General features: G+C 37.3%; 1 protein-coding gene across 6 annotated transcripts in view; it reads right to left on the bottom strand.

Annotated features, from left to right (window-relative positions):
• TRPC3 (transient receptor potential cation channel subfamily C member 3) overlaps positions 1-18,703 on the bottom strand; it is a 71,739-nt gene that overhangs the window by 16,916 nt on the left and 36,120 nt on the right. For 2 of the 6 annotated variants that reach the window (XM_017665307.3, XM_037001023.2), the window contains exons 7-12: positions 17,395-17,659; positions 14,439-14,634; positions 12,967-13,176; positions 11,643-11,690; positions 9,741-9,824; positions 1,717-1,792 (exon numbers count right to left, since the gene is read on the bottom strand). In XM_017665307.3, coding sequence (XP_017520796.3) covers positions 1,717-1,792; positions 9,741-9,824; positions 11,643-11,690; positions 12,967-13,176; positions 14,439-14,634; positions 17,395-17,659 — 879 coding nt within the window. The remainder of the gene's footprint in view (positions 1-1,716; positions 1,793-9,740; positions 9,825-11,642; positions 11,691-12,966; positions 13,177-14,438; positions 14,635-17,394; positions 17,660-18,703) is intronic. The other 4 variants (XM_073237093.1, XM_073237094.1, XM_017665308.3 and 1 more) reach the window with 4 other exon arrangements.

The raw sequence follows: 18,703 nt of genomic DNA, 5'->3' as shown, positions 1-18,703 counted from the left end.
GCTGCTCAGCCCCTAGAGTGAAGCTAGTGTTCACAGAGGAGTGGAGCTGTTGCCTGGGGAGAGGAAAGATCTGTTACCTGATTCCCATCTGTGGTGCCTGTCTCAAGTGTCAGAGCCAGTGGGCCAAGCACACAGGTGTAAGCCTCTGTGCTTTGCATCTATAGCTGTTGTAGGCTGAACCTCCTTCTGGCTGGCCTGTAGCCAGTGCGGTGATTGCCAGTTTGCAAACCGGTGCGGGTAGTCTAGGAGGAAGGCGCGGCAGGCTGTGTGTCAAAGTGGGGGGCCTTGGAGCTGAGTAGGCAGCCAGGGGGATTGGGCACCTGAAGCTCTTCAACGTTCCTAATCAGCTGGGCAGAGTGCGCCCAGACAACCTTGTCCAGCTCTCCCCTCCCGGTGCAGTGAGCTCCATGCAAACCCCACTCCTTCAGCAGCCCTCTCACTGCTAAGAAGCCTCTCAAACTGCCTACCTTTCCTTTGCCCCAATGTGGCTGTGTGTGGATCCCCTCCTCCACAAATGGCCACAATCTGTCTCTCAAGCACTCCTTCTGTCTGAGCTCCCCAGTGTCCAGAGCACCACAAAGTGTAGGTTTCTGCTCCCAAAGCAGACCTCCAGGGCTCAGTGTTGAGCAGTTCTGGGCTTCTACCCACTCCCCCGCTCTCTTTCTCTTCCTCCCGCTGGTGAGCTGGGGGTGGGGAAGGGCTTGGGTCCCACCTGATAAAGATTTTCATATGTTACCCTGTGTTCGTGAGGTCTGCTCTGTTCGTGAGGTCTGCATGCAGTCTGGTTCAGCCTTCTTTCTTGTTGCTGTTTTAGGGTTAGTTGTAGCAATTAACTATATTTTCATACTATTGTGGTTTGCGGAGGAATTCTCCGTCTCACCTCTCATGCCACCATCTTGAATCTCCCAGTTAGGTTTTTTTTTTCCAAAGAGGTTATGGTACAACTGATCAGATTTCTGCTTTCTCAGCCTTTCTCCCTGAGATGTGTCTAGGTCGCCACAAGTGGATTTTTGCTGGTGCTCAATCATGCATTCATAGATATCTTTTTTACATACATATACCATTGGATTGATTCAGGTTTGTAAGAGATTCCTTGTATTAATTAAGCAATGGCTTCAAACCCATCAACAGTTTCATTTAGTTTAGCTCTTTCTCATCAGTGCAGAGAGAACCCAGCAGCATCTCATTGGTGTTGGAAACTGTGGATTACGTTTTTAGGGCAACATTTCTCCCAGGATCATTTTTTTCCAACTTTGGACTGGTGCTTTGGTCTACCTCCAAGCCCCTGATGGAAAAATTTTTATAGTCCAGACAGATGCCCTGCCTAGGAAATGCCTAGAAAAATAGGCACATTTAAGTAAGGAGCCAAAGGGGAAAATGAGGGGCAAAAGAGAAACTCCCAGATGAGAAAAATGGTTTTGAAATCTTTCTCTAGACAAGAAAGTAAATATTTTTAAACTCCCAGAAAGATGTCAGCCTTTACATTCTAAGCACCAGGGCATTCTGGGTAGATATAAATTGTCTCTGATTGACACTTTCAATAAATGTTTCTTTAAAAAGACTGAGTTTTAGAAGTGTAACATAAGGGTCTCCTGTCAGTCTTAGAGGAATCCAAACTGTTACCTGAGACCATATTTTTAGTGTCCTTCAATATGAAGTTCTTCAAGTTCATTAAGTTAGTTGTAAAAGGATGTTTCTCAAGTTGGAGATGCTTACCTTCATTAACTTCATCATTTTCTTTGTCTACTTGTGCTTTCAGAACATACCGCTTTATAAGTCTTTTCATTATCTGCTGTTGGATAAAAAGAAATGACTATATCACCAATGATACACATAAATAAACTGGATCTATTCTCCAAAGAGCCCTACATACCTGTAAAGCAAGCACAATTCAGGGGAGAGAAATTTTATATAACTATTCATAGAAGTATCAGCCAGATTTCAGAGCTTAATCCTTTTTCACCTACTACTGAGTCTTAACTGCATAATCCCCATTCCCCTCAACTCCAATGGAAGAAGCTTTAAAAAAGTTGGAAGATTTCAATTCGCAGTTTCTTTCAACTAATGATTTCTTTTTAAGGTATGTCGATACTACATTATCATGTATAGATACTACCTTATTTCTCACTGTTTAAAAAAGTATATGACTATATGTTCAATACAGAGAATTTGGAAAATACAGAGAAGAACAAAAGAAATAAATGAAGTCATCAATTATCTCACTATCCAAAAATAATCACTGTTGTCATTTTGGTGCCAATATCTTTTTTTTCAATTGCATATATACTAATTACTATGTATTACATTTTATGTTTTCTAAATACCATATATTCTATTATAGTATATGCTTTCTTCTTGTAGCAATATATATTGTGAATATATTTCAGTCTAAACAAATGCTCTTATAGGATAATTGTTAACCACATGGAAAAAATTAGAGCCCTACTTCATACCATGCACACAAAAATTAATTCCACATGCATCTGAAATATGAAAGACAAACCTTTTAAATAATTTAAAAGAAAGTAAAGGAGAAGATATAAGTTCAGTATAGAGCTGGATGTTTTTAAAACAAGATAAAAATTCTAATTACAGTAGAACAGATCAATAAATTCAACTTCATTACAATTAAAATGTCATTGAAACTTCTATTTATAACGATACCATACGGAAAGTGAGAAGGCAAGCTACATACTGGGAGAAAATATTGGCAAAACTTATAACTGATGAAGAATGTGGATCCAAAATACATGAGGAAATTTAATTCAATAAGAAAAACTCAATTAACCCAATAGAAAAAAAAACGGGCAAAGACAGACATTGCACAGAAATGGGAATATGAATGGTCAACAAACACATAAAACAACCTCAAACACTTTTCTTGGAAAATACATATTGCAATTAAAAGGAGATATAATTTTAGATCTAAAAAGCAAAAAATAAATCTTATAATGCCAAGTGTTGGAAAGGACATGAATCAATGGAAACTATTACACTGTATAGGCATGAGTATAAATAGACAGCTTGGAAAAGCAATTTGGCATTATTTTTTAAAGATGACATTTGCATACGCTTTCACCAGAGAATCCACTCTTATGTACAGAGCTCAGAGAAAGTTTACTATGTGGAACAAAAGACAGAAACAACAACGTTTATAGCAATCTTGTCCAAAACAGAAAAAGAAAGGCAAAACAAAACTGGAAACAATCTAAACAAATATCAAGGGGAAAAAAGACAAAGTATGGTATACCATACAGTGTAATGCCGTGGTGTTCATTAATGAAATTAATTAATGAAGTTAGTAAGCCATAGTCACAGCAGTACAGCTAGATCTTAGAAGCATAAATGTTGAATGAAAAATTCAACTTGTGGACTTCACAAGCATGAAACTATTCTTATAAAGCTCAATAACAAGTAAGTCTACATAATGCTTTTTAGGACTATCTCTATATGCAATAAGCCTATATTTGAAAAGAAAACTAGAGCAACAGAATGAGAAACTTCTGGATAGCAATTACCCCTTAGGAGGAGGCAAGGGGTTGGGCTAGAGAGCAGCAGCCAACTAGAGGCAATGAAAAGATAATGTTACCATTTTCAGGCAACTGGGGGCTTCGGAGATATGCCTGTGATTATAATTTATTATGTGTTATGCACATTCGTATGCATATATCAATATCACATTAAAAATATATAATAAAGAAAAGGGGAAAAAAGGCTTGAGCTAAAATGAAGGTATAGTCGGAATGGAAAGTACATGTCAATTTTAAAGAAGCAGAAATTAATGAAGCTAAGTAACCCATTAGATGTCAAAGTCAGTAAAAGGGAAAAGTCTAGGATTATTCAAAATTTCTGGAGGAAGCTCAGGCTATTGAGAAGGAAAAGTCGATTTTTCCAGTTACAGTAAAATAGAAAACCTATTGAATTCTGTGGAATCTAGACCCCAGGGAAGACTCAGGGTAGATCTTGGTGGACTAATTCATTCATTCACCAAATGTTTACTGAAAGCCAACTCTGAGGCAGGTACCATACTAGGTGCTGGGGAAGCAACAGTGAACACAGTTCCTACACCAGGAAATTTCACTGGAAACATTCACTATGATGATGGAACATGTCAGGGATCTAATTAAATTTAGGGGACAGTGAAGGCAGATTCTTATAGAAAGAAAATACAAAGAAATATGTATCAGTTAAAAGCAGCTTGAAAGACAGTTACACAAATTGGTGGGAAAGAGAAGACTACCAAATAGTGGTGAGACAACATACTATCCATATGGAAAAGTTCTAATTAGATCTCTACCTCACATTATATATAAAATACTTTTTAAAAAGTCAAATGTACAAAAGATATAAACGTGAAAAGCAAAATTTTGAAATGAATAGGGAAATATTTCTTGGAAAAGATAAAGGAAAGGATAACCTAGAGGAAAGGATTGATAAATCTGACTATTAAGACATTTTACAACTTTTTACATGAATGGGGTTGTAATGAATGTAACCCTATACCTTATAAAAACTTTAGCTGATAGAGAAACTGAGAATAACTCAGGGATTATAAGGGTCTTGTTTAGAATCAATCAGAAATGTATTATTCAGAAACCCTATCTATACAAAAAATAAAACTGCTTAAAAATTTAGGTGAAGCAGAATGGGTTTGTAGTAAAATTTTTTTTTTAAATCTCTGAATTTGCCCTTTATTAACTGAACTTAAGGTGCTTAAATTATCTAAGCTCCCATTTTCTCATCTATAAAATAGGGGCAATAAATACTCTTAAAGGATTGTGCAGGTTATATAATTAAATGCATATAAAAGCCTAGCTCCTGCTTTGAAAAACTTAGTTCTTGTAAATATTGTTTATAAAGTTTCAAGACTAAGATATCACTACCCACATTCCTTAATACCATATTCTGTAAAATATTACTTAACATTATCCAAAACTATGCTTACAAAACATCCATGAAAACTTACATTTACTGCCAGAAAGGAAGATGATAGGAAAATAAAATATAGTTTTAAAGTTCACATGGAATTCAGGTTCCCTAGAAACATCTTGTACAAAGCAACTCAGATTAAAGTCCCTCATTGAAGGGATTAAACAAATATGTAAGCATATTCATCTTCATTTCATCTTTAAACTACAAGGAAAATTATGGTTATGGGTACAGGCTTAAATTCTTTCCCTTCAATATTCAGTGTGTTTTAAGCTTCCCATACATCCCACAAAAATTTTCCCCTTAATATTTATTACTTAAATATACTTAGTCACCACTGCACTAAATTTGAGCTTCTCAATAAGGCAAGAAGACATCTGATGTTGGGCTGAAATCACTATTTTCACAGGTAATAGTTCATCCTTAGTTCATGCTGGAAAGATAACTCATGTGAATTCCAAAATGACAGGCAGCTCAGAGAAGGGGCAAAGTTAGCCATTTGTACTCTATTAGGTAGCCTGTATGGTGAATCTTAGGCGGTACTGCTTAGCCATTAAGAAAGCAGGCTGCAAGCACAAATCACCTGGATTTGAATGTGACTCCATTATTTACAAACTGTAGAACGTTGGTGACCTACTCTATATAATGGAAATGTTAGAATCTTACTTGTAAAAGATATAATACAGGCAAATTATATAAATGTAGGTAAATTATTTATAATACAGGTAAATAGTAGGTACTCAATTAATCTAACTATTATTCTCTCATTATCATTTATGCTTCTGTAAAGCAAATCTTGATAAGCTGTTCTTCATAATGATGGTGCTATAAGCAAGGATCATGAAACTTATGAGATGAATAACATTACCATTAACTAAATTTCCAACTGATTCTTTAATCAAAACCAGTACCAAAAATTTAATTGACCAATAACAGATTCATCTTTTCCCCTTCTTGGTCAAATTGCTAACTAATGCACTAGAAGTCTAGAGCTTAACTTCCACATTCCACAAACCCCCAATAATTCTTTAGATTTCTTTGTATGATACAGTGAATCATTCTTTAAGGTAGACAGAGTGGCTTTGTAGAGTGTCTATGGATTTTCTCTGTCCATGGTATGGCAAGCTTGCTTGGTAGTTACCTAAACACTACCTTTTGCAAACAAATCTAAATTCACTTCTCAGCCATTAAGACTGGGAAAAGGACTGAGATGTGGTGCTTGGATATGTGGGCCAGTCCTTCCTTCCCTAATAGTATCAAAGCTTTTCTTTTCACTTGCTCATTTTTTACTCATTCAAATTCAACTAACAATTGCTAAGTACTCTTTTGGGTACTTTAACATTCCTTTTCTCATTTAATACTCCAGAGAAGCCAAATTTGACTATCATCAGTAGGTCCTATAATATGAATATGAAGAATCTACAAAGTATAAATGTAAGGTAATGAGACTGATTTGGGCCAACTTAAAGAACTAGAAGTAGAGAGTAGAACTTTAGAGAGGGGAGGGACCTTGGAAGTTACGTATCTTTCAGATGTTCATGACTCATTATGAGATGCCCTGACAGATCACCATTGCACAGTCTCTGAATAAACATCCATGATTGAGAGCGTGCTCTTCCCAAACAGCTGCTGAAATCTATTATTCGATAACTGTAGCTATAAAAGAAACAATACAAATTGTGCCAAAATCCATTTCACTATACCTTCTAACCACTGGCTCAAGTTCTGTTCTCTAAAGAAACAGAGAATTTAAATTCATTTTTTCCTCTGCTTGATTGTCTTTCAAATGTTCTCCTCCTTGAGGTTTCCCCAAGTTTCCATACCATTTTATTTATATTTCACCTATACTGCACAGCTGTTAGGCAGGAAAACAGATATGAGAGGGGTGGAAAGACATTAAGGCCCATAAGCCCACTAGAAGGGACTCAAAGAGTTAACCAGTTAAAAAATAGAAAGCTTGAAGGCCAGGAGCAACTTGACCTAGAAGTTTGAATACTCTCCAGATAAAGAAAAGTATCTCAGCATAGCCTATGTTTCACTGTGTCAATTAGAACATGTACTTTAGCACCTGCTAAAAGGCCCAGCTTATTCAGGAAAAATTCTATCTTAAAGCTAAGACTGCATTTTAATCAAATGGATGGTGGTTCAGCCCACATTGGAGGCAAGGCAGACAGTCTTGATTGATATGCTTCCAGACAGAAGCTGATATCCTGGAAAGGAATCAAAGCAGTATATTTCTTGTGTTAAGTAAAAAAAGAAGAAACTTAATGTCTTATCAAAGATGAACATTCTGAGACCATTTGGCAGGTACACACCTGGCCCTCTGTCACTTCCCTGAAAATCCTCAACCACCTTTAAAACCCCAGACCCTAAACCTTTCAGTGCGCTCCTCTCTCTGAGGTCGCCCGCACTTTCTAAGTGCATAGCCTTAAAACTTTATCTCAACCTTTCAGCACACCTCTTCTATGAAGTAGCTCACACTCCCCTTTCTCCAAGTTGCACTTGATTTCTTTAAATAAATCCTAAACCTTTCAAGGTGCCTCTCCTCCCTGAGGTTGTCCGTACTTTTTCTCTCTTCAAGTAACTCCAAATGAAACTTGTACCCTGCTTCATTACCATGTCTCTGTTCTTCAATTCTTTGTTGTGGTGGGGGACAAAACGAGGAAAATACACAATGCCTCCCCTAACACAGCCATATCACAGGGTTGTGTGAATGTTCACCTACTTTCTTTTCTTCCCTTACTCCCCACCTCAGTGCTGCCCTTCCATTTCAGGTGAGAGATCTTTGAAGGCATGGACTGTATATCTGTGTCCTAACCTGGGACCATGCATAATCAAGGGTGTCCTGAATGTCTCCTGAAGCTCACTGTGAGTGGAACTTAATGTGAATGCCTCATACAAGCCTCCGCTAGAGAAAAATCGCTATGTTCTTCCAGTAAAACCAAGCCAGTTACAGTAGCCTTCATGGATTGGGCTGGATACCACCATATGGGCCAAAGATAGTCCCAAGGTAGTCAAAGATGGCCCAACACTATCTGGGCCAAAGGTGTTCCCAAGCCAAAGACAGCTGTTAAAGCAGAGCTGCCACAAAGACACCAGAGTGAATAAGACCCAAGAAACTACAGCCCAACTTCTGTGGGATCTTACAAAAAGTTCCCATGACACCTTAGCATATCTATGTACTTTTAACTTGAACTAGCACAAATATTCATCAGCAGAATTCAATCATAGCTATCCCTCCAAGTCTATGTTCTCCAGAAAAATCATCCCTAGCTTTTCAACAACTTCATTACACACATAACAAAAATTACCTCAACATGCTAGTAGTAATCAGTGTAAATATAAATAATACTGCCATCAATGAAAGCATTTTTGAAACTCTTCCTCTGTTGCACCTGGAGGCACATTGGAATCTCTGTCTTTGAAGTAATTGTATTAGAGAGGAAACACTCATTTGGGTGCAAAACACACAAGGTGAACTGATTGGTGATAGCCCTGGGTTTTTGAAGGTGGATACAACTTTTTTTTTAATTGAGGTACATGCATTAAAATGCACAAATCTTAGTATGTACCTTGATGAATTTTGACATGTGGATGTGACTATTTTAGAAGAAAATATAAAGTCACAAGGCATTGATTCTTATTAATAGGGTGAATAATGAGCTGAGTTCAGTAATGAGAAAAAATAAAGCAAAAATTGTGACATATATACTAATTATAAAAGTAATTTTTTAGAGATTTTCCTAAAATATGCAAAGCTGTGGTAGCACATCAAAACTAGTATATCCCAAAGGTCACCACACTGAAGGAAAAGTCCCCATTTAGCCAATTAAGATCTGGAATTTCTTTAAGGTAAGTCATACTTCATACTGCATGAAACAAAAATCCATGACAACTAAACCAACTGTTATTATCACTCACAGAGTTCATAATAAAGACATTTCATCTAAATGTAAGCAAGGCATTTCTATGACATTTGACTGGTGTGCAAATTTTGAGAGCTAACTAAGACTTTTCCCCTCAGTTTCTTTTTCTCTGTCACTTTTTGAGAGCCATACTTCCATCAGTAGAAGACTGATACATTAAATACAGCCACATCATGGAATATAATGTATCGATTAAAAGTAAGGTTTTGACACTCAGTGTGCCAAGAAATTTTGCAGAATTTGCAGCGTCCAAGAGAACTGTGTGAAGAAGACAATTATACCCATTAACTGACATCACTCGTCATTATAAATCACTTGATCCACATTCTTGTGATCTTGTACATATCAGGAATCTAAAGATTTGACATCCAAAATGATCAACCAGATAGAAAACAGAGGATTATATAACCTCTTCTGAGGTGGAAAATAGTGTTCAAATGTTACATCCAACATCACAATGCAAAAGATATTTTAAAGTAGTATTGATGAAACAGGATAGCCTGAGAATCTATTTGACAATGAATTACTTGGAGAAATGTATCAAGTCTTCATACTGCAAGAGGATTATTCTCCTAATATCCCATTTGTCCCCCTGGTTTCTCCAGCTCAAGGTACGTGAAAGTGTTCTTTGGAAATTGTGGCAATTCTTTGCTTTCAATATTGCCAAGTAATTTTCTTCCTCTACAAAAAATTGAAGGACTTGGACTCTGATTTCCTAAGGCCCCTCCAATTAAGATACTAGTTTCTTAGTTTTGTTCCTCCCTCATAGTCCACCAAAAGAATATAATTCTACTCTCTACTCAGACACCCACATACACACACATGAACACAGAGAACATATATGGAATTATATACAGATAAAGAGGTATGTCTAATAACGCTTACCTGGTAACGTGTCGGCTGATTGAGAATGCTGTTAAAACTGTGTGACTCAAAAACTCTTGAGTTAGACTGAGTGAAGAGGTTTAACTAGGAAAAAATACAATTAACCTAGTAAATTAGAATACATTTTTTATTTGGAAATCAAAAATAAATAATTACTTTATTCTCCTTGATTACATTTCTGAAGTCCACATTTCCAAGGAACATTTTGTGGAAGTTGAATTTTGTAAGTGATTTAATATATTTCCAAAAATAAAAATTAATGTGAGCAACATGCCCACCTGTGTCAAAATGCTGGCAAGATGTACGGTAGTAAAACAGTGTAATTGAAAAAGTGTTTTAAAAACTTAGCTTGTGCCGAACATAATTGTTCCTGGGGACCTTGCATACTTATTGAAATGTATCCACGACATCTAGAAGGTGAAGTTGTATAGAAGCGAATCTATCTGCTTCTGAGCCTATGTTCCTCTCCTATAGTTGAACAGAAATACACCACCAGTTTGGATGGTATCATTTCGTATTTTGTAACATTATATGAGCCAAAATAACAAGTCTTCCTAAGTACCTTGGCATTATGCTGAGCCAGGTTCACGATTTCGGAGAGACTTGGGCTAAAGAATTTTGGTTTTCTTTTTCTTTGCTCTCTATTTTAAGGTTTAATTTTTCAGTGGGTAGAACAGGAAGCAACATAAGTGTACCACTACTGTTTACCCCCATGCAAGAGCAGGGCCTCCCTCTTATTTTCAGGCAAGCTGCTTACCTATGAAGTCTGATTCAAAGGCAGGGCCCCCTACCCAAAAATATGTATTCACCACACTACCCGACTTCCCACCATCACAACTCAGGTAGGCGTGGGATCTAGGGAGGAAGGAAGTGGCACCTATAGGCAAGGGCCATCCTGGCCTGTTCTCAAAATCATGCCAGGAAAATATTTTGGCCAACAGAGTTAATTCTCCGTTTTGTCACTGGAGGTCAGTATCTGATTGTTGACTGAGGTTAGCTGAACAGTTTGGCAAAGATTTCTTGAGGCTCCTTCCTCTCTTCTAAAACAGAAACAGAAACATGATTTCTCCAAAATTTTACTAAATTCAGTACACAGAGAGTATTTGTGAATATGAATAAGGCTGAAGAGATTTAAGCAGCTCCATGTAAAATTTGAAAAATAAAATTGAAACGGCAGTTTTTAACCAGATATGGTAAGACTGGGAAGCCAAAGGAGAGTGGCTCCTGAGAGTCAGCCCCACCTTCCTTCTATTTCCAGCAGCCTTTCTGAAGAAAGCTATTCTTCCTGCCAGTGCAGAGGACAGGGCACCTGACTTGGAGCACTTCTGCTCCCTTTGCTTTGCTCTGAGCAAGCTGCCTTTCCTTTATGGGGGTCTAGGTAGCCACAAGCCATCTGGATATGCTCTTCTTAAGCTGAGTTCAAATCTGTCCCCTTCTACATTATGATGGTGTCAGGAATAATGTCAGTAAGATCAATTGTCCATAGAAAGAAAACTTTAAGGTGTGAAGTTAAAGTGCAGGAGCTACAACGACTTCTCATGCTGGAGAGGTTTCCTTTTTAAATAACAAAGCTTCAGTTAGTAAATCCTGAGAGCAGCAAAGCGCCATCAAAACAAAGTCAATTTCAGCAGGAGCAGGAGTTGCCCAGGACGGATACTGAGAGCCTGGCCCCTTGAAGAGATGGGCTACTCTGCAGCAGAAGGTACAGGCCTTGCTGAGGAGGTGTAGCAGCCGCAGAACAGGAGGCAGCTAGGTGCAGTAAAAGAGTGAGGCGTCTGAGGCTGGAAAACTCCAATTACGCACCAACCCCACACTGGCTAGACCCTGTGACCTCGAGTAAGCAAGTTACTTTTATAGCTTCAGTTGTCTTATCTATAAAATGGGAATAATAATAATACCTACCTCACAGTGTTGCATGAGGTTCAAATGTACAGCAAAGCACTTTGTAAACTGTGAATGAGGAAGGGCACTGACATTTGTTCAGGCTGTAACTTGTACATCTCAGACCATCCTTGCAATAACCCTATGAAATTTTCTCTCTTTCAGATGAGACAATTAAGGCTCAGAGGATGAAGTGACTTCCCCATGTTACTTGCAAATAAGTCATAAGCATCAGAATTCAAATCCAGGTCTAACACCGAAGCTCTCTTCCTTACATTGTACTGCTTCTCACTGTATACATACAGGGCATTATCTGAAGTCATGGGACGGCACAGCCAATCCCTGCCCTGCAACCTCATAACCACAAGAGCCCACATCCTGGTCAAATAAAAAAAATTCAAAAGAAATAGAGAAATAAGATGTAATAAATCATAATAAAGAAATTCTTCTTAAGGAAATAAGATGCCAGGATATTACAAACCTTGGGAATGCACATCCATTTTAAAAAGTGAGAAATTAAATTGCACTAATCCAGTCTTTTTTTCCCCAGCTTCAACTGAGAAAAAATACCTACCTCTGTTCAGGAAGGCCTGTGCTTTAAGGACATAGCATTGTTATCTGTGGGCTCCCAGGGTGTGATGGCTGTAGACCATTACCCCAACTTCAGGTAAAAATTATATTTTAACCCTACACATTTGCTCCTATCTTCCTTGCTCCCTATTACGTGAGGTTCTGCCCAATCTCCTTCTGTTTCCTATACCAATACTTTCTCTGAACATTAAGTTCATGATAATAAAGTTACCATGAAGCTCATTTTTGTTAAAAGTATGACCCAACTGGGACAACTAAAGGACAAACCATCCTTGATTATTTATAAAAGGGATATTTATTATTAAGATTTGAGGATGCTCTTAGGCTTGTATTAATTTTACAACATTAAAAGAAAAAGATAATTTAGCCCAATAAAGGGTTTCTACAAATAAAAAGAAAATGGTGGTGGTGAACTATACACAACCAAGAGGGAAATGTGAGGAGCAACAGTTGAGAAGCATGGAGCACAAAATAGACAATAACTTTTCTGTTTACTTTGACAATTTGAAAAAATTTTTGCTTGTTTTTAGTCTGGTAGTTTACATAAAATTTTGACCAAAAGCAAGGCATAGACTAAGTGACTTCTTGAAAACCAATGAAAATATTAAGTATTAGTCTATGAAAGACTATGGAATAGACAGTTAACTTTCAACATCATCTAAGTTCACATGTAAAAATTACTGAACTAACATCAAAAGACAAGGAGAAAGACAAAACATTTATCTTAGGGTCTTTGTAAATTTTCAATACCTACCCTGGACTTTGAGTTACCCATTCCCATTTCTATATCCTTCTGCAGCCGTCTCCTTCTGCATTTGGAAAAATTAATGATCCGCATGATGAAATAAACAAATGACTTTGGACTTGGAACCAGACTGAAGGGTGGAGGTAATGTTTTTCCATCATCAAAGTAAGATAACCAAAGTTTTGAGCGAGCAAACTTCCATTCTACGTCACTGTCATCCTGTGTCACAAAAACAGAAAAGAAGTAAGAACTCATTTAAAACACTAAGTATTTTAGTAGTTTATTCCAGTAGGGTCTTACAATGAAGCTAAATTATGCTTTTGAAAGAGTAAGTAACTTATATACATGTATCTGCATATAGTTTCTATGGACTTACGTAGTATTCTGAGTATCACTCTGGTGATACTCATTTTTTTTTCTCTTCCATATGCCTCTGTCTGTATTCACTAAATTTGAGAATTTCCTGTCCTCCATCCAAAAAAACCCAAAGCAAAAACAAAGGACAACAAAACATGAAAAGATTAATTCATCCCTACCACCCTCATCAATTCTGCACTTTCAGCATTTTCTATTCACCTTCCCTTCTCACCTAGACACATCCAAGCCAGGTTGTACATCATATTATACTCCAAGGGCAAAGGAAAAATAAAAAAGCACTCAGGTGAGTTGCACTTTGGAGTATATGTCTCTGTCATATGACCTCAAATGTCACATAAGGCCCTCAGTAGCCTATTCCTGTCTTCTATCTCTTTTGTCCTTACTGCTGCCCGATGGATGGGCAGAACCATCCCAACAGGCAGAAAGAATGGAGAGGAGGAAGAAAGAGAGGCCCAGGGGTTGAAGAAGTTGGCTCCCATTTCACCCCACCCAGACTGCCGTTAGCACACCTAAGCAGGTGTTCTGAGTACCATGGGTCTCATTTCTGGAGGACTTAACTTCTGCTTTGAGAACACCATCTTATGTGTTTCTAAAACACACCAAGAGACTCAGTGGACTTTAAAACAGCAAAGCCCTAAAGAGACACTGAACATTGAACTGGAGGACGTAAGAAAACATATATACAATGAGGGAAGGAACCTGGCCAAGACCAATCCAAGACAGAAAGTAAAGTGACTTCCAGAACACTAAAGATTCTGGCTGGATAAAGAACATTATCAGTATCTGCCAGACATCTAGAAATTCTTCTACTAGAATCTTTCAGAGAGAATAATTTTCCTACAGCCACTGATTTAAAAACTTCTGAAATGTACTCTGAGAGAAGGCAGTGTGATGGTAAATTCATGTGGGCCCCGACTGTGTTCCTAGGAGCTGTATGACCATCTATCCAGGCAGCAAATACCAAGAAAGGCTCAAGTTCTCTCAGTGTGGGGAGAAGCCTCTTTGTTTACATGAGCTGGAGCTCCCCCAGAGGGCATAAAAGCAGATGGAGTTTCCTCTTAGAACAGGATGGCAAAGATACCATGGATAGAAAGCAGGCTTACCTCAATTTCTTGATATGAGCTATTAATCATAGCAATTAGCATGTTGAGTAAAACTACCACCATAGTTACATTATATATTCCATAAAGAACGTATCCAATATTTTCTATGAATTTGTGATCATATTTGAGCACAACAGAAGTCACTTCAGACAACCCAAATATAGACCAAAACAAAGTCTTGAAACTTTCTTCTACACTGTAAAAAGAATAAGGGACACAGTAAATAAATTAACAGTTTTTAGTATTAAAAATATGTTAGGGTCTGAATACTGTACAGATATAAAACGTCATCATAAAATACCATCATAATAAACCCTGAGCACAATTATTTTATAATAGTATTTAATAGTAGTCATCCTATTAGGTTTTCAGGAGCTGTGTTTAAATGGTGCCTAGGTTTTCTGTAAATTATAATCCGGTAAAAATTCTCTGAACTCAACAAGGGAAAACTGAAGTCATGCCATAATACTCATTCCTTTCTCCTAGAAGGATGTTAGTTTGGGGTTTGATTTTGTAGGTGGTTTAGAAATTTATATCAGGGTTTCTTGAGAAGAACAAGGTCAGGACTAATATTGTATACCCACTTCAAAAAAAGTATGTACAAACATAATTCTTGAGGTATGGCTATAGGGAAGAATGAAAACAACCTAAATACCCAGCAATGGAGGAGTGGGTAAATAATTCTGGTACATCAATCTAATGGATTGCTATGCAGCCACTAGTGAAAAATGAGACAGATTCATCCTCATGTGTTTATTAAAATAATATCTGAGATATACTATTAAGTGGACAAAATAAGATGTGGCAAGTGTGGAATAGTCTACCATTTGAATAAAAAAGGTATACTAATACTTATATTCATGTTTATGCAAAAAAGTATCTCTGAAAGTATCCAAAAGAAGCCATTAACTCTGGGAACTGAGAACTAGGACACTGGGGTCCAGGGTGAGCCAGGGGACAGGCATTTCACTGTAGACACTGCTCTACATGAATTTTTGCCACAAGAATGTATTACCTACCTAAGCATTATGCTTAACTGGAAATGGAGAGGAGGCAGCAGAATGAGAAATTCCTGTGTTTTTTTCCCTTAATTTACATAATCTAGTTCCTTATTCGTCCATCACAGCAATTAGTATTTAGGCTCTCACCAGACAAATTACCCACTTAGATCCCTTAAATGACCTTTGCCAACTGAATTTGGCTGGTTTTGTCATATAACCAAGTTGTAATCACTGATATGTGAAGAGCAATAATAATCCTTAAGTAATTACACATGTAGAATTCCATAATAAAGGAGGTTTCACAAGTTTAAGTCCTCTTTTCAAAGACAGATTTATGGAAATAATACATTTTTTGATGTGTTATAAGATTCTAAATAGCAGTTCTATAGATTTGTAGGTTTTAGTACTAGTTTATTAATTAATTCACTCATTCAACAAATGTTGGTGTAGCACCTATTATGTTCTAGAACATGTACTAGACCCCAGGAATAGAGGGCTGAATAGAAGGTTCCTTTTCCTATAGAGTTATGCTATAATGAAACATTCATCATGTGATGTTACCACATAGATGCTATAAGGAGACTAAGAAAATCCATAATCTCTTTGTTTCAACATTAATTTTAACAGATCACAAAATTCTCTGACTCCTTTCTCCAGCTCCTTTGCAAAACTTTCTGCCCCTAATTTTGGGAATACAGATTACCAAGAATCTGTAAGTGTGGGGAGAGGGGTATAGTGATCAAGAAGAGGACACTGGCAGTCCCAGAGTTTCTGCCTGGGGCAAGCAGCTTTATATAAATTAACTTATCATAATTCTCACAACGACCTGATCCAAACCTTATAGGGCTTATTTTAAAAATAAGGAATCTAACACTGAGAAATGTTAAGTAACTGAACCAAAGGCCACTGCTAGAAAAGAGCAGAGATTGCATTCACTTCCAGGTCTGCTTGATTTCCCAGCCTATGCTCTTGTCACTGTATCATGCTGCCATGTCCTCACACAGAACTGTGAAGACAATGTATTGTATAAAATAAGTTCTCGTGGAGTTCAAAGTGGCACTCTTGTGTGCAGGATCTGTCCTTTTTCTGCTGGGTTAAACAGAATTTTTTTCATTATGATAAAGTGAGTTTCAGTTCTCTTTCACCCATTATACCTGCTCTATAATAACTATTTGAAAAAATTCATTTCAAAACAATTTGGATGCTTGGCTTGATATTCTATTTAGCCTACAGGGAAACTACTGGAGGTACAGATTGTTTCTGGCAGTGGTATTACAGGGTCCAGAGGGAGGAGGGGAAAGTTTATGATCTCCCCACCTGGAAGGCCCACAGCACAGTGGGAAGGCCCACCTCCTCACCACTGAGCACCAGTGGGTAAGAGAGGATCTCAGTGTGAACACCTCCATGCTGAGGGACTGAAAAAAACAGGGGCTATGGAGGCTTAATCAGGAAGTCTTCATGGGGAAGGTGAGTTTTCAGTGCAGAAACCAGTGTGACCAGAGGCAGGAAGGGATGTAACATTAGAGTGGGCTGTGCAACATTTAGCTCCAATTTCTACTTACTCAGCTCCCTGTACTGATTAATGATACATTAAAATAAAAGCCAATGCTTCTTTTTTGAATTCATAGTAATGGCTACAAAAGTATGAAACTAAATTTAATGTCATACATAATGTAAGAAACATCCAGTATTAAAAATTTGTTACCCAATTCTCTTAAAATAGCCAGTCTCACCTAGGATTTTTCCAATCTGATCCATTCTGTGGTAAAAACACTCACTTAGCTCAAAGAGATGAGGCCTTTGGAGCGATGTAATTACATATAAGCTCTGTTTGTGGTGGATTTTTTTCTGCTCTTAAAATACCTTTGCTATTATCACTGAAAAATGTTTTTGCTTCATCTAGACTTGTTAGAATTTCTCTTCATTATACCTTTTTCAGAAGATGTTTTACTTACGTGGTAAAAGCAGCATTTACTTTAGCTCCAAGGTAGTAAGAATAAAGTATGAACATGCCAATCATAAAGGCAAGAAACACCATAATGAAGAGGACCATGAACTTGAATATGTCCTTCACAGTTCTTCCAAGAGAGATCTGTAAGGGTCCAAAGCTCTCATTGGCAGGCAGGATATATGCGATCCGGGAGAAGCTGAGCACGACAGCTATGGCATAGAGGCCTTCAGATATGATCTGAGGGTCAGAAGGGAGCCATTTATCTCTGGCTAGAAAAAAGAGAGAGAGATTTAAAAATGCAACTTTCCATTTATTGCTAACTGTAAAATAAATATCTGAAGTAAGATCTACCGTGTAGGTACATGGGTATTATCTCAGTTGAAACTACTTTAGATTTATTAACTGTCTAGAAACATGAATTCTACCTTCATGTGGTTCTTTTAGTGGAAGAAACACTATTATAAAGATACTAAGCTGACTTTACATTGAGTAGAAACAGAATCAAGTACAAAGATGAAAAAGGTTAAAACACTTCATTAGACACAGACCATGTTCAGGATGCAAACTAACTGTCTTGATTAATTTGTCCCCTCAGTTACAAGACTACTGACCAGCTAGTTTGTCATCCTATGGGCTCAGCTGGCACAAAATTTCTTTTCCATATTTCATAGGGAAATTAGCTCACCTAACAGTTTATGCAAGTAAAATGTATTACAAGAAGTGAGACTGTCACTGAATCACAATGATGCTGTCAATGTGGTATTTAAGCAATATAACTTGCTCTTGGTAAATGTAAAATGCTACTGAGGTGCAAACATTTTAGATATAGATTCTAAATGAGGCCCTCCCACACCCCTTTCAAAGTCATTTAATAAGTTCACAGCAGTTACTGGATACTCATTTCCCTGGAAGGTCAGTGCAACACTGTGTGGTTCCTTTTGTGTGAACTGGGTCACTCCCAGAAGAATGGATGTATTGTATAGACATTTGCAACAACAATGAAAATTAACATTTATTGAATGTTTAGTATGCACCAGACAATGTGCTTTCAGTGCCCCTATGAACTTGATGTTACCGTTACCCTTTAATTAGACATACAGAAACCAAGACTTAGAAAGGTTAAAAACTTGATCAAAATCACACATATAATGAGTGAAGCCTGAAATTCACAAATTTCCCCCCAGATAAAAATCATTAGATACATATGAATAAATTTAAATAAATAGGCTGAAATAGTTAAGATATACATTACACAAAAATGCAATGTATGCTAATTATTTAATTACAAATGGTAAATATCTGCTCATTTGATC

This window comes from Manis javanica, chromosome 5 (assembly GCF_040802235.1).
Source record: "Manis javanica isolate MJ-LG chromosome 5, MJ_LKY, whole genome shotgun sequence".
In the NCBI taxonomy this organism is placed as follows: Eukaryota; Metazoa; Chordata; class Mammalia; order Pholidota; family Manidae; genus Manis; species Manis javanica.
Note: the sequence above shows the minus strand (reverse complement) of the source record. Positions and strands in the feature narration are given on the sequence as shown.